This window comes from Cornus florida, unplaced genomic scaffold, assembly GCF_030987335.1.
Source record: "Cornus florida cultivar Cherokee Brave unplaced genomic scaffold, ASM3098733v1 CherokeeBrave_3.0.0_Hap2_Chr03, whole genome shotgun sequence".
Taxonomy (NCBI): domain Eukaryota; kingdom Viridiplantae; phylum Streptophyta; class Magnoliopsida; order Cornales; family Cornaceae; genus Cornus; species Cornus florida.
The window spans coordinates 1,688,555-1,703,962 of record NW_026775573.1 but is presented as its reverse complement, the minus strand read 5'-3'; the positions used below and the strand labels follow the sequence as shown (position 1 = coordinate 1,703,962).

Below are 15,408 nucleotides of genomic sequence, written 5' to 3'. Positions count from 1 at the left end.
TGTAAAGGTATTTTGTACCATTGTATTTGATAAGGAGTGGCTGTTTTGATGTAAATTGGTGGAAGGGGAACTAGAGATAGGGTTATTGAGATGACTAAGATTGTGTGGTCTGCATGCCAAGGGGGAGAATTGGTTAGCTGAGGTGGTGTTGAGGATTTGTAAGGGGGGTTCAGGTGGTGTTGCAGTTAGATTCCTATTTTTCTTTCTAATTGTAACCCATTCAGTTGATAGGGGACATAATGTTGGGTTGTTGTCCTTTAGAGGGTTAGTGGTGTCAATTAGGGCCTGGTTCTTGACATGTGGAGGGTTGGTGTAATTTAATGGGCATTGAACTTCAGTGTGATTAATGTGGTTACATTTGGTGCATAATTTTGGAAGCCATTGGTATTCAATACTGATCTGCTCAGAGCTGCCATCCTCCATCCTTACTTGTATCTCAAACTTCAGTGGCTTTGATAAGTCTAAACTTACACAGATTCTTACAAACTTAAGTTCGATCTCTTCTCTGTAACTATATCAGCATAGAGGGGAACACCCACAGAGCTGGCAATGTGACTAAGTCCTTTAGCTGTCCAACAATTGAAAGGAACATTTATGTGTATATATATATATAATTAAAAACAATTGGAAAAAAAAAAAAAAAATGAATGAAGGTTACATACTGTACACGCCGAAGAGAAAAAAAAAGAAAGAATTTAGAAAGTTAATTTGGTCCTAAGAGCATCTCCAGCAGTTGTGTAAAATATACACTTACGTACAATGTGTAAATTTTGTTTATCTCCAGTTTGTTAATATATATTGCCACATCATCAATATGTAAAATTGTTGTGAATTTTATACAACCTTTTTACATAACTATATCAACATATTTTCTTTATTTTATCTTTTTCTCATTAATCAACCTGGTTTGTAAAAATTATGTGGGATTATTGAGAATATATTTTTATAAAAAGGTATAAAACAACAGTTGGAGATAAAAATAAATAATCTAAAATTTTTATAATTCTATTATGACGCATCAAATTTACATAAAATATATATATATATATACACACACACAACCGCTCCGGCATTATGTTAAGAAACATTGCTACACCACCAATATGTAAAATTGTTATGTATCTCCTTCCTACTTCTCATTCCATTAACAAATCAACCATGTATTAAGTAGTTTTCTCATTCCATTAACAAATCAACTCTTTATTAAGTAGGTTATATTAGGTAGGTTTGTAAAAATGTAAGTAGCTTTCTCATTCCATTAACAAATCAACTCTATATTAAGTAGGTTATATTAAGTAGGTTTGTAAAAATGATATATTAAGTAGTTTTTTCATTCCATTAACAAATCAACCCTATATTAAGTAGATTTCATTCTATTAACAAATCAATCATATATTAAGTAAGTTTGTAAAAATTAAGTATTAAGTAGTTTTTTCATTCTATTAACAAATCAATTATATATTAAGTAGATTTGTAAAAATTATATAGGGTCCAGCATAACAGTGGTGGATTGTTATTAGGGATATATTTTTATAAGTTAAAAATAAATAATCCAATTTTGTTTTTTGTATAAATCTATTATAATACATCAAATTTACAAATATATATATATATATATATATATATATATATACATATACATCAAATCCAATTTATTATTATATATATATTAATTATAATTTTTGGTGGCACGAGCAACAACATCGTTGTCATACCTACTCACATCTCACATGACGAAAGAACATCTGACGCTAGGAATATCAAAAATTAAACTGTGAGAGTGTAGCATAGATTTGCAAACTACGGTTGAGTCCGTTTCAAACCAAAACTCAAGGAATTGCAAGGAATGAGCCCAAACAATGGCTTTCTGAAGGCAGTTGGTTGGATGAGCTAGAAGTTCCTGTAACATTTTCTTTTTCATTAAAAAAGAATTATCTCTTTCCCACACACTGAGAGCCACTACTAAGATATAATTTACTATTTTCCTCCTTAATTATAAAGAGATGAGAGGTTTTTCAGTTGTTCATCGAGAATTATCACCATTTTTTTTTTTTCATTTCCTTTGTTGACTCCGATTTGTTTCGACGTAAAATATTCTTTTTAGAAAATTTTTTATTTTTTATTTTTTATTTTTTTACTTTGTCGGTATTTGGTAAAGGATTGAGGTCGAGTCCATCTTGCCGAAAATTTACGGATAAATTATTTTTATTAAATTTTAATATTTTTTTTCTTCGTAAATATTTTACGACAACCAAACACCAAAAAATAAAAAAATATTTTCTGAAAAATATTTTACATCCAAACAAATGGAGCCTAATGTAACATGTTTTTAACACATTTTAAGGCTAGTTTGGTGCGGTGGATTGAAATACAAAGAAAGTGGAATGAAATGATTTTTATTCCATTCTTATGTTTGGTGTCCAATTTTAAACTTGAAATCGTCATTCTCCCATAATCATTCCATCAAAATCATTCCACCTTTTTCACAAAAGGAATGACCATTTCATTCCTACTCTAAAAAAATACAAACTAAAAAAATATTAAAAAATAAAACCTAACAAATTACAAATCCACGCCGACATCATCATCTCCTATATCAAACCCCCATCAAACCCACCGCCGGCGTCATCATCTCCTCCATCAAACCCACCGCCGGCATCATCATCTCCTCTATCAAACCCAACCCAACCCAACATAATATTGATCTTGAACTTCAAAGTGATGGACCAAGACACAATAAAAAATCAAAAGTAAATCTGAGTGAAGCAAACAGTGAATAGGACCCAAAAGCAAGCTTTTTCGTGATTCTCTCATTAATTTTGTGAAAGAATTGCTGAAATCATTCTTTCCAAATCGGATCCATCCTCACCCTTGTTCGATAGCACTGAAGTTTGTAAATCAGATCACCATTCTTTCCAAATCGGATCACTATTCTTTCCAAATCGAATCTTTCCAAAAGCACTGAAGTTTGTAACGGAGCTTGGATCATCGCTGTTCGTCACCGCCGATCAAATCGGATCCGTCAGTTTCTTTCTTCTCTCTATCTATTGCCCCCAATTTCATTCTTACATACCTCTTTCTAACCACTGGATTGGAAAAAATTTGATGTTAAATTTTTAGTTAATTTTTTTTTTTTTTATTATTAATGATAAAGTAATTTGGAGAAAACATGACAAAGGTAAAACAATATAAATTCATTCCATTTTAATTTTTAGTCCAACCAAACAAGTGAATGGAAATTATCATTTTATTTTTTTACATTCCATTACATGTTTGCAACCAAACAAGAGAATGAGAATCATTATTTCCACTTCATTCCATTCTCACCTCCATTCCCATTCCCATTCCCATTCCATTCCAATACATTTATTGAAATTTATAATAAATGCATTGAACTTCGAAACTCAAATTTAGTGTTTTGAAATGTTTTTTCAATGTCATTATTTTTAGTTTCAACATTATTTTTTTGTGTTTCAACAATATATATTTTTTTTTTTTGTGTTAAAAAGTAAAATAAAATATGTCGGCAATATATATAAGTACATCAAAAATTAAAAAAAAATTACAGCACCAATACAATTTTGGAGATCCATACTTAAGTCAAATAAAGTGTGAGCAAATTTGAGAGAGGGAACGTGAGAGCGACATAATTAAGTCATGAGTATTAAAATTTTGAACGAGAAAGCACGCATGATGTAAAAATGACACATATTGAGACGAATTGTGCGACAAAAATCCATAATCTCCTTTATAACCATATCCAAGAATAAAACCTTGTTGGGTGTTTGTATAGTCAAACACGGAGAGTAAGAGCTTTTGAACTACTACCCAACCGACCGTTTGGATGTGCAGTGTACTTTATCCCCTGGGCGTGGTGTTCTAATTTATTTTCTTTTGGTTTCTGTTTGGCCAACAGATTTGAAAGGCTTTTTTGTTTTCTCTTACATCCTTGAAACCTTGGTGTTATCTCAATTTTTAGTTTGGCAAAACTTATACATTCAATATTTATTAATCATGCATTGCATAAAGAAAGTTGCATTTAGTTATTCCTTCTTAGATGTTCTTATCCAACCAATACAGTGTATGGACCATAGAATGAAACGTAAGGCCACTTGAGGATATAGGAGTTAACGTGAGAATTTGGGAAGGCATCATTGACCACAAGTCCGAATTCCGATACACTTTTCAATTCGTTACATTTATTTTTCTTCAACACACTGTTAAAAATATATATATAAATAAATGTGTTTGACAATAGATGTAATAATCATTTCAGCACCAACATTGACAGTATAAGATTCGAATGCCATTGATTATGCCCTTGTTTCTTGGCAGTTGGCAGTGTTCTCTCTCTACATATATATACACACACACACACACATATCATGTTACTGTATACCTTGTTGACTTGGTTATCTACAATTTGTCCTAAGAAATTCATTATCTACCAGTCATCGTCAGATTTTTAATAATTCTTTTCACTTCCCTCAAACCACCATTAAAACATCACATGAATGCACACTCTTTTCCACAATAAGCATCTGCTGTATAATTGTGGTGCCAGAAAATTCAATTACTTTTCTTAACCCATGTCTGCAACTTGTAGGTACCTTCCAAAAGGCCAGAAAACAGAGCGAAAATAAATAATCAAAGAGCAGTATCACCCAAGCCAGGGACCAACTTGTTTTTTAAGGTCCCATCACAATGCATCCAACGGCCAAAAACAAGTCGATCCCTGCAGACACTGGGCCCACCTAATCGGATTAAATACTACGGAGTATCATTTTTTATAATCAAATTATTCTTAACAAGCAACAAACTTGAACCTTATTAAACAAAAGAGTCGTAGAGAATTGGACAGTCTAACAAATTTTATACTAGGGCAGATGTCATGTAACAAATATTAATAACATCATGACAACATGAGTATCTACGCGCCTTTAGATTTCAAATCATTATCCCTAAACAAATCACAGAAAGAACAACTAAAGAAGATTTGAGAAACAGTAATGCTTTTGTATAAAAATGACTTCAAATTCCTTAATGCAGGAGGCTTAGTCCAACTAAACTATTAGTATAATGTTGTGGGACATGATGGGCACAGTTTGGGACTCACCTAAAAGTAGGCCAAGTGACAGATACATATGCTATAATGCATATTGATTTGACCTCAAATCACAGTAAGAGTGATGCTATTGCTATCCACAGGCAAAATAATGTATGTTCTGGCATTGAAGGTGAAATAAAAACCATGTGTGGATGAAGGCCCACCTTTGCTGGTATGACCAAGACAAAATGGCCAGGGGGACACAATGGATTCCACATCAGCTGCTAGAACAAATTTAGCTGGCTCATGGGTCCATTTCACATAACCAACCAATTCTCGAGTTGGCAGTGATGCTAATGAAAGAATTCTTCAATCCTAATAGCTGTTACTGGCCCTACCTTGTAACCTACCTAGCATGCTTTTGCAATCGCAACGCTGCTAGTTGTGATGCTGACCGATACCCATACTATTACCTAGTGTTTATCCCGACCATGCAGCATGAAGTAGACGACAAAAAAAAGGGCAAACTCACTGCACAAGACTCTCGCCATTGCAGGCTCTGGGGAGGGTCAAATGTCCGCATGATTACACAAAGTGACTATAAAAGCTTAAAGTTTTTGTTCCCACTAATGCATGCTAACCAATTTATTCCTTAACAGATGTAGATGGAGACAGTGACACAGCTAGATTGAAGATTACGAAAGCCCAACCGAAAATCAAAGTAAAGGAGCACAACATAAAGCATGTTTTAGATAATGCTGATATTGGCACCATGACAAAATCAAATCAATATCAATCAATGATTTATAATTTCTATAAGAATGGTGAGTTGATTCTTTGAATTATACAAATGCATCCCAACTATGTAAACTAAGCATAAAAGAAATGCAAAATATCACAAATTAGGAATTGGCAGTGCAGCAAAACACCGGAAACTAATAAGAAGAAAACATATATATATATATATATATATATATATATAAGAGTAATTGAGCTTCAAAAATTAGGAGCAACTCGAACCATTATAGTCCACCCATGGTGTTATCTCCACCTAGTTTGCTGATTTTGGTTTCTACCATTTTCACCTTCACTGATGTCAGAAGTCCCTTCACCAAACTGTTTATCACCTAATTTTGTTAGGGCGTGACTCACTTCTTTATGATCACGATGGGGAAGGGAAGGTTCTCTACCAATTTTCCGTTCCTGAAAATTAAGAGAAACAATAGATAAATGGATTGAGATTTCAAGTAATAATGGAAAGATAATCCTACTTTACTATTTCTATTATGTTGAACGATCAACTTCATAATTTGAGAAAAAATAAAACAATAGGGAAAAACTCGAAAGAAATGGAGCATACATCACGAAATAGCAAGTCATCTGCCTCAAGCATGTGGATAACATGTCCCATTTTGGGCCTCTTTAGTGCATCAGGATCTACACATCTAAGAGCAACCAGAAGGACTCGTTTCAGCGCTTTTGAAGCAGGCATCTCCGGCAACTTAGGATCCACCACTTCCTCAGATTTTCGATTTCCTACCATTGTCTTCAACCAATCCACCAAATTCACCTGCAATTATTTAATTGTTTTTGTTATTATATGTCGGGAACTCAGTAAAAGTGGTGGGAAAATAACAGCTTCCAACAAATATTAAAAGGCTAACCTCTCCCTGTGGTCGGCTGTAATCAACAGGGTTTCTCCCAGAAATTATTTCCATTATAAGTATTCCAAAGCTATAAACATCACTCTTCTCGTTCAACATACCAGTGCAAGCATATTCTGGTGCAACATAGCTAGATAAACCACAGCTACATTAGTTATTATCCTACTTGAATGAACAAATCAATGATTCTGCAACTGTATTCATTCATTAACATGAAAAAACAAATCACTAGTTTATTACAAGGGAAAAGAACAAACAATTTTAAAAAGGAAACTAACCCAAATGTTCCCATTACACGAGTAGTCACATAACTCCTCTCAGAATATAAGAGCTTAGCAAGCCCGAAGTCAGACACCTTGGGATTCCACTGTTGATCCAGAAGTATGTTGCTAGATTTTACGTCACGATGAACAACCTTAGGTTCAAGGCCTTCATGAAGATAGGCCAATCTGGAACAGAAGTTCATAAACACAGATTGAGCTATATGTTTGCAAGCAATGTTTGGAAAACACAAACACAAAACTAAATTTAAATGATCACGATGGATACCCTTTTGCTGTTCCCAATATAACGTTCATTCGAATATCCCAAGTTAGAGGGCTGACTTCCCCAACATCTCCATGAAGCCATTGGTCCAAGTTTCCATTGTCCACATACTCGTACACAAGCATCCTAAACAACAAAGACATTAGACATTATACATAAAAAAGAAAGTTAAGCTTCTCAACTCTCAAAGAAAATCAGAGCTCAAATTCAAATTGGAAGATTATTATTAGTACCTGTAAGCCCCTTCCACACAGTATCCTAACAACCTGACAAGGTTTTTGTGTCTTACACGCCCAATTACTTCCACCTCTACTTTAAACTCCTTCTCAGCCTGACCCCTGATAGTTTACCAGTGTCGTGAGCTTATGAATATGAGAGAAATTGGAAAAATCGGAAGGAAAACAAAAATTCAAGGATTACAAAAATTCAAGGATTATGCAGAGCAGGAACAGAAGGCATAAAGCAATCTGAAGAACAGTTCAATACTACTCAAATGGATATAAAAGTCTTGACCTTCCAACATCTTTTCCTAATCTAATCTGATCTGAAATTTGACTAAATACTGCATTTGAATCTTAAAACAGCCAATTTATGTCTGATTCCAGACAGAAATGGAAGAAAAGAAAAAGAAAGCTCTTTTTTTCTTTTATTATTATTTTTTTGCCTTTTTTCAGAAATCAAATCACTTTAGACCACAAGTTATACATAAAAGGGCAAAATAATGAACAAAACCAAAGAATCAAGCAATCCCAGTAAATCATTATAATAAAACTTCTAATATCACAGCATCAAACATCATCTTTATCAGTTCATATTTTCAAACCAATAATTCACCAAATTTCTTTCTTTCTCAAAACCTATAGTTTATATATATAGTATACCTATAAATTTACATGTACAATAGATACAGATATATGAAGAGCAGTTCAGAATCGAACATGCAAGTGAATTGAGCAAATCAATACCTGTTATTCAGCAAATTCTTCACCGCCACTCGAGTATTATCCGCCAATATACCCTGATACACAATACCATAACCACCTTCACCGATCACATTTTCATCAGATAAACCGTTGGTAGCGGCCTCAAGCTCTCTCAACGTGTACCACCTTCCCCACCCTAGATGCGACACCTCCGGCATTCCACCTCCGCCGAACGACGCCGTATCCGTCGCACTAGTGGACCTGCTCTCCCCACTCGACGGCCGATCAGAGAACACCACTCTGTGCTCGGCCTTACCTATGTCGATCTGGATCTCCGGCACCGCCTGAGGAACCAGCGGGCGGTGATCCGGTGCGGCGTCGTGCACGATCTCCTGGATTTCCTTAGATACCACCGGAGTGAGTTCGCCGCCTCCGCCTTTGACCTTCATCGGTCGGTGGAGCTTGGGGGATTTGCGGCGGCGAGAGGTGATGCACAGAGAGAGGAGGAAGAGAATGAGAACGATGATTGCTCCAACGAATATCCCGATCACCACCCATAGTTTGAGCCCGAAGATTGATGTTGGCTTGGAGAGCTCGCTGTTCACGAACGCTGCGTCGTATACTGACATTTTAGACAGAGAAGCATATATATATATTTATATATATGCGTCAAATTGTATATATAGTTATCAAGAGATCAGCTGATTCGTTATCAAAACAATTTGAAAATTTCTGATTTCAATTGCATTGTTTTCGCCGGAAGATGAATTTTCCGGCGAGTTTGGTTGCTTCGGACAGACGGAGATGGGACAAAGGAGAGAGAGAGAGTGAAGTTTAGAGAGAGAAACTGAAAGAGAGACCTGTTCCTCTCTAAATAAGGACAGTGTGTCTAGAGAGAGGGTTCCGGTGTCTCTCTCTAGGAGTGGAAGGTGGCACCGTGGCAGTGTGACAAGAAAGTGTCTCTTAAGTCTAAGGTATTGCGAAATGACGTAAATATCCTGATGAAATTGCCTTGTGTTGTCTTTTGGTGGTGAAATTTCCGGGGCCACCTTTAACGGATATATGGCGGTTAACCGTGGATGTATCACACGTGTGATTTAAGAATTGATAATCGAAATGTTTTGGATCGGACGGACGTGGTAACTCTACCGGTGGTGCTGTGGATGTTAGAATGGGACCCACGAGGAAGATCTCGTGTTCACGTAATGTTAATGCTGACCGTCCGATTAGTGAGAGAAGTCAAAAGGAACAATTAAGATTCTGAACTCATGCATTATGGTTTGGATGTTGGAAGTGACATTATATAATCCTTTGACATAATAATTATTGAGATTTGATTAGTAAATAAGTTGATTAATATTGATGAGCAATAAAGAAAGAAATCCATCTATTTTGTTTTTCTTCTTAATGAACTACTAATTTTTGTGAAAATTACACTGGGTAGGAGTCTTAAATAAATAAATTATTTATTTTAAAAGTTTATTTTTCACTTTGATTAAATTATGTAAAATAATTATATATGCATTAAATGCTATTAGTCAGGTTCAAAATACCCTCCAAGATTTTATTCCAAAATACTACTAAATTATATCTTTAAAATCAATTAACTTCTTAAAATAATTTATTTACTTAAAAAAAATTAGAAAAACAAAATCTTTCTCTTAACTTTGAACAATATTGTTACAACTTTCATATATATATATATATATATATATATATATATATATATGAAAACTTATACAGACAATAAAAAAAATTTAATATAGTAAAAAATTAGGCAATCAAAGATTAGTCCTCAAAAAAGAAAAATATAATTAAACTCTTTTATGCGAAGAATATATAAATCTTCTTTGTTCGTAGTCCATGCCTTGAGATGATCGTCATTTGACTCAATTAATTATATATTTTTTTATAAATAAAACATAGTTGTTGGTGTACCATTTATTGAAGCAACCATTTAATTTTTTCACGATCTCCCTCTCTCTCTGTGTACTGTATGTATGTATATATATATATTTTCTTTGCACAAGAAAATTTTCACATTTGCAAATTTATATTGGTATAAATTAGGAGTTAAACTTATGTGCACATATTATATATATATATATAAAACAATTTCACTTACCGAAAAAAATTCCCTATTTATATAATGAATTTCTATTAAATTATTTGTATATTTCTAAATTGAAATTTGCAGGTTTGAACCAATATAGATTAGGAGATTTGTTGAAATATATATAAATATTTCTATGTAATTGTGGAGCAAAATCCTCCACCAATCATGGTGATCCGGTCAATTTCCTTTCAATTATAAATATTTCTGTGTCCATGGATGTAGGCCTTAGTGCCGAACCATGTATATGATGTGTTCTCCATCTTTCACTCTTCCCTTTTCCTATTTACATTTCTTATTTCTGCATCCAAAATTTAACATGATATCAGAGTAGGCAATGTTCTTTGTTTATTTCACTTTTTTCATCAAACCCATTCTTGGTTCTCTTCTCGGATCTCTAAATCCATTTTTATTGAAGTGGTCTACTTACACCTCTTCATCAATCAAGGTTACTGTTACTCGTTTCGGATTTCGGATTCATTTTTTAACATGGTTGTCTTCTTACACCTCTTCATCAATCGAGGTTACTGTTATTCGTCTCGTTTTTGGATCCATTTTTATTGAGGTCATCTTGTTACGCCTCTTCATCATTTGCACTTGCTGCTATTTGAAATTTCAATGGCAAGTTGGACATTCATGCCATTCATGCTCCAACTTGAGGAGGAGTGTTGAAGATTTACTGGAGGAATCAATGGAGAAAAATCTTCTAGTATTGATGCTCTTTCCTATTGTTGAAGATTTACTATTATATTTCTTATTGAAGAAATCAGTGGAGGAAAATCTTCCATTATTGATGTTTCCTTTTATTGAAGACGCTGGAGGAATTTGTGGAGAAATTTTTTTCAGTCTTCATGTCTTCATATTCTCTATGTCTCTACATTATTTTCCCTTCCGGTCCATTTTTCAGATGATTAAGCACATCGGCATTCCCCGATATTGTTCCGGCCCATTTCTCGGCATTGTCCCGGCTTAGTTCCGGCTTTTCCCGGCTTAGTTTCGGCCTTTTCTCGGCGTTGTTCCGGTCTTTTCTAGGCATTGTTCCGGTCTCGCCGGGAAAAGACTAGAATGACAAGGCTAGGGTTGATCTAACCCAACATTGAAACTTCCTATTGATTTATAGAGAGGCGGAGGCGGATTGATTTGCAAAGTAACTCGATATGGATATGTGTTTCGTGTGTTCATAACCGATCAACGTGTTAATTCGTAAAGCAACTCGATATGGACAGGTATGTTTCATGTGTTCATAACCGATCAATGTGCACTGATATGTGCATTATGAGGCTATATTTTCCTCCAGGTTCGGACCCTCAATACTTTATGCACGTACATAATGTGTACGACGAGGCACATTTAAAGAGGATGGTGATTTCGACCCCAATGAAGAGGACAGGGTTATGTTCGTTTATGCTTTAATTCTTAAGGCTACAATTATTTTTAAAATACCAATTTGCGGGAGCATAGCCCATATACATAGAGTGCTTGAACAAAATGTTATTCATATGCATGAAATAGGTTCATTTTTGGAAGCACAAATTGATATTCTTGAGCTACAAAATGCAAATCTCCTAGTAGAAAGAGCACAACTACTAGGCCAAAGAGCACAACTACAGGACCAAAGAGCGCAACTCCAGCAAGAGAATGATGCTCGTTAACAGAATGAGGGACTTCTCCTAGCAAACATTGAGGTCCTCAAGCAAATTCTGAGGGACAATAACATTCCAATTCCACCCGGAATATGAAAAGTGTAGGTAACCTAGGTAAAACTTGAAACATCCAATTCCATGTCTTCACATTCTTTTCCCTTTCGGTCCATTTTTTGGATGGTTCAGCTCTCGGCATTCCCCGATGTTGTTCCGGCCCATTTTCCGATGTTGTTCCGGCTATTTCCCTACTTAGTTCCAGCCTTTCTCGGCGTAGTTCCGGCTTTTCCCGGCTTAGTTTCGGCCATTTCTCGGCGTAGTTCTGGCCATTTTCTTGGCTTAGTTTCGGTATTTTCCTGGCGTTGTTCCGGTTTTTCCCCAGCATTGTTCAGAGAAAAAACCGGAATGGCGAGGCTAGGGTTAATCTAGCCCAACGTTGAACCTTCCTATTGATTTACAGAGAGAGGCGGAGGTGGATTGATTTGCAGAGCAGCTCGATATGGACAGGTGTGTTTCGTGTTTTCATAATCAATCAACCTACTCTGATATGTGCATTTTGAGGCCATATTTTCCTCCAAGTTCGGACACTCAATACTTTATGCACGTACATAATGTGTACGACGAGGCACATTTCAAACGGATGGTGACTTCGATCCCCAATGAAGAGGATAGGGTTATATTCGCTTATGCTTTAATTCTTTAGGCTATAATGATAATGAAAATACCAATTTGGGGGAGTATAGTTCTTACACGTAGAGTGCTTGAACAGAATGTTATTATTATGCTTGAAATAGGTCTATTTTTGGAAGCACAAATTGATATTCTTGAGCTAAAAAATGCAAATCTCCTAACATAAAGAACGCAACTACTGGGCCAAAGAGCGCACCTACTAGGCCAAAGAGCGCACCTATTAGGCCAAAGAGCGCAACTACAGGACCAAAGAGTGCAACTACAACAAGAGAATGACTCTCATCAACAGAATGAGGGACTTCTCCTGGTAAACATTAAGGTCCTCAAGTAAATTCTGAGGGACGACAACATTCTAATTCTACCCAGAATATGAAAACTGTAGGTAACCTAGGTAAAACTTTAAACACCTTATTGTCTATTTTTGAAGGAAAAACAGTATTATGTGTTTAAATTGGTAGATACAAAATAGTTTGAATCTCCTCGGGATGAATCCCTTTTTGAAGGGAGATATGCCACTCAGTGGGAAGCCTTTTAGAGAACCAGATGGAGATCTTTTAGCTTCCTGTTATTTTTAGGTTAAGTGTTGGGGGTAGTGCGGATATGATATTATTAAAATGCCTGAAAATCCTTTATTATTAATGTTTCCTTTTATTGAAGATATTGTAGGAATTTTTGGAGAATATTTCCCTATGTCTTCACATTCTCCATGTCTTCACATTCATATCCTTTTTTTTTTTTTTTTCCCTAGTTGATACTCACACATGCATGTCTCCATTGAGGCTCGAATTTCTGACCTCTCTTTGAGAAGTAGGGGTTTGGTACCGCTAGGTCACTGGCCGGTCCATTTTTCAGATGGTTTAGCACCTTGACATTCCCCGATGTTGTTCCGGCCCATTTTTCGGCGTTGTTCTGGCCATTTCCCAGCATTGTTCCAGCCTTTTCCCGACTTAGTTCCGGGAAATGGCAGTAACAATGCCGGGAAAAGACCGGAACAACGCTGGGAAAAGACAGGAACTAAACTAGAAAAATATCGGAACTAAGTCGGGAAATGGCCGGAACTAAGCCGGGAAAAGCCGGAACTAAGCCGGAAAAAGTCGGAACTACGCCGAGAAAGGCCGGAACTAAGATGGGAAATGGTCGGAACAACATCGAGAAATGGGCCGGAACAACACTGGGGAATGCTGAGGTGCTAAACCATCCGAAAAATGAACTGAAATGGAAAGGAATGTGAAGACATGGAGAATGAAAAAAAATTCTTTACAAATTCCTCCAGTATCTTCAATAAAAGGACATATCAATAATGAAGGATATTCCTCATCAATACTTAAAGATTTTCCTACATTGATTCTTCCAGTAAATCTTCAACAAGATACGGTTAAAGTTAAGTGCACAGTTTTTATTTTTCTATATATATATATATATATATTATTTATTTTTGGTAATATATACACCACATGCAAAAATACCCTTCAAGTTTAAAGGCAACTGAAAAATCTTATTTTTCTAAATTTATTGAAGGAAAGAATTATTTGACTTAGGAAGGAGATTTTGATTTTTTATTCATTCAATAACAAATATAATAAAAAAATCTTCAACAATAGGAAATAGCATCAATACTTAAAGATTTTCCTACATTGATTCTTCCAGTAAATCTTCAACGTTAAAGTTAAGTGCACAATTTTTATTTATATATATATATATAGATGTTATTTATTTTTGGTAATATATACACCACATGCAAAAATACCCTTCAAGTTTAAAGGCAACTGAAAAATCTTATTTTTCTAAATTTATTGAAGGAAAGAATTATTTGACTTAGGAAGGAGATTTTGATTTTTTGAAATAAGAGTTGGGAGGGTATTTTGGACATAAATAATAGTTTTCAATACATGTGTAATTATTTTGCTTAAGAAAAATCAACATTTAAAATAAACTTATTTGTTATTTAGGGCTCCTAATTTTTACTTAAGTGAAAATTTTCCTTAAAATTTAAGTAAAAATATTTTTGCACCTAATAGTAAAGTGGGAGTGCAAAAATGGAATCACAAACAACCACCTGATGGATTAGTATGGGGACCTATCTTAGTTCTACTTTCTTGCAGCATCAGGTGGTTATTGATGCTCATACAACACCTTTTTTGTTTTGTTTTTTTGTGAATTTTTTTATTTTTAAAAAGAAAAAATGAGCTATGATTCTAAAATATAAGAAACAAATAAAATTGAAAGATTGAAGGAATACGATACAGTCATGAGGTTTAAGAGTTAACAGAACTAAAAGTAATTATGAAATGTAAATTTAGCTTAAGAGTCTGCCAGTCTGGTGATACAATTGTCACATTTCAAAACCCAAAAATTTTTTCCGTGTAACTATTTTTTTATTTTTAATGTCAGCAGTATGATGGGATATATTTATATACATTAGATGGTGCAGAGTTTTGTGGATTGAAAAATAAAATGCAAAAATAATGAATTATTTAAGGAAAATGAAGATACAAAGAAGAGTTTAGTTGTACCACTAAGAATATAAAATTTAATTTGCATATAAAATAGGGTGGAATAAAATTATTATTAAAAAATTAATAACATAAGAAAATTTATGTACCTTATTCTATTCATACCCATAATGGAATCTCCATTATTTGAGATTTTTTTATAGAGAGAACTTAGAATAAAGGGTAAAAACGGGGAATTACTTTTCAGTGACATCCAATCAACTAAAACCTTTTTTTTTTTTGGTGCTTTATATCTTTGTCGATATGATTTGGATTAATTAAGGAATTGGGAG

The 15,408-nt window shown here is 34.6% G+C and overlaps 1 protein-coding gene across 1 annotated transcript; it reads right to left on the bottom strand.

Annotated features, from left to right (window-relative positions):
- Window positions 1-5,825: 5,825 nt before the first annotated feature.
- Window positions 5,826-9,122, bottom strand: LOC132298972 (probable serine/threonine-protein kinase At1g01540). Its single transcript, XM_059795370.1, has 7 exons — window positions 8,223-9,122; window positions 7,491-7,595; window positions 7,261-7,383; window positions 6,990-7,160; window positions 6,712-6,841; window positions 6,408-6,617; window positions 5,826-6,250 (listed from the first exon to the last, which is right to left on the bottom strand). The coding sequence occupies exons 1-7, from the start codon at window positions 8,807-8,809 to the stop codon at window positions 6,089-6,091; spliced, it is 1,488 nt and encodes a 495-aa protein (XP_059651353.1). The 5' UTR covers window positions 8,810-9,122; the 3' UTR covers window positions 5,826-6,088.
- Between the last annotated feature and the right edge of the window lie 6,286 nt (window positions 9,123-15,408).

Excerpts from the sequence above, each read along its gene's own strand:
- LOC132298972 (XM_059795370.1), bottom strand. The coding sequence starts at position 8,809 with ATGTCAGTATACGACGCAGCGTTCGTGAACAGCGAGCTCTCCAAGCCA. Across the intron at positions 7,384-7,490 it reads TGTGTGGAAGGGGCTTACAG|GATGCTTGTGTACGAGTATG; the intron begins GTACTAATAATA and ends TTTGTTGTTTAG. Across the intron at positions 6,842-6,989 it reads CGTGTAATGGGAACATTTGG|CTATGTTGCACCAGAATATG; the intron begins GTTAGTTTCCTT and ends TGGTTTATCTAG.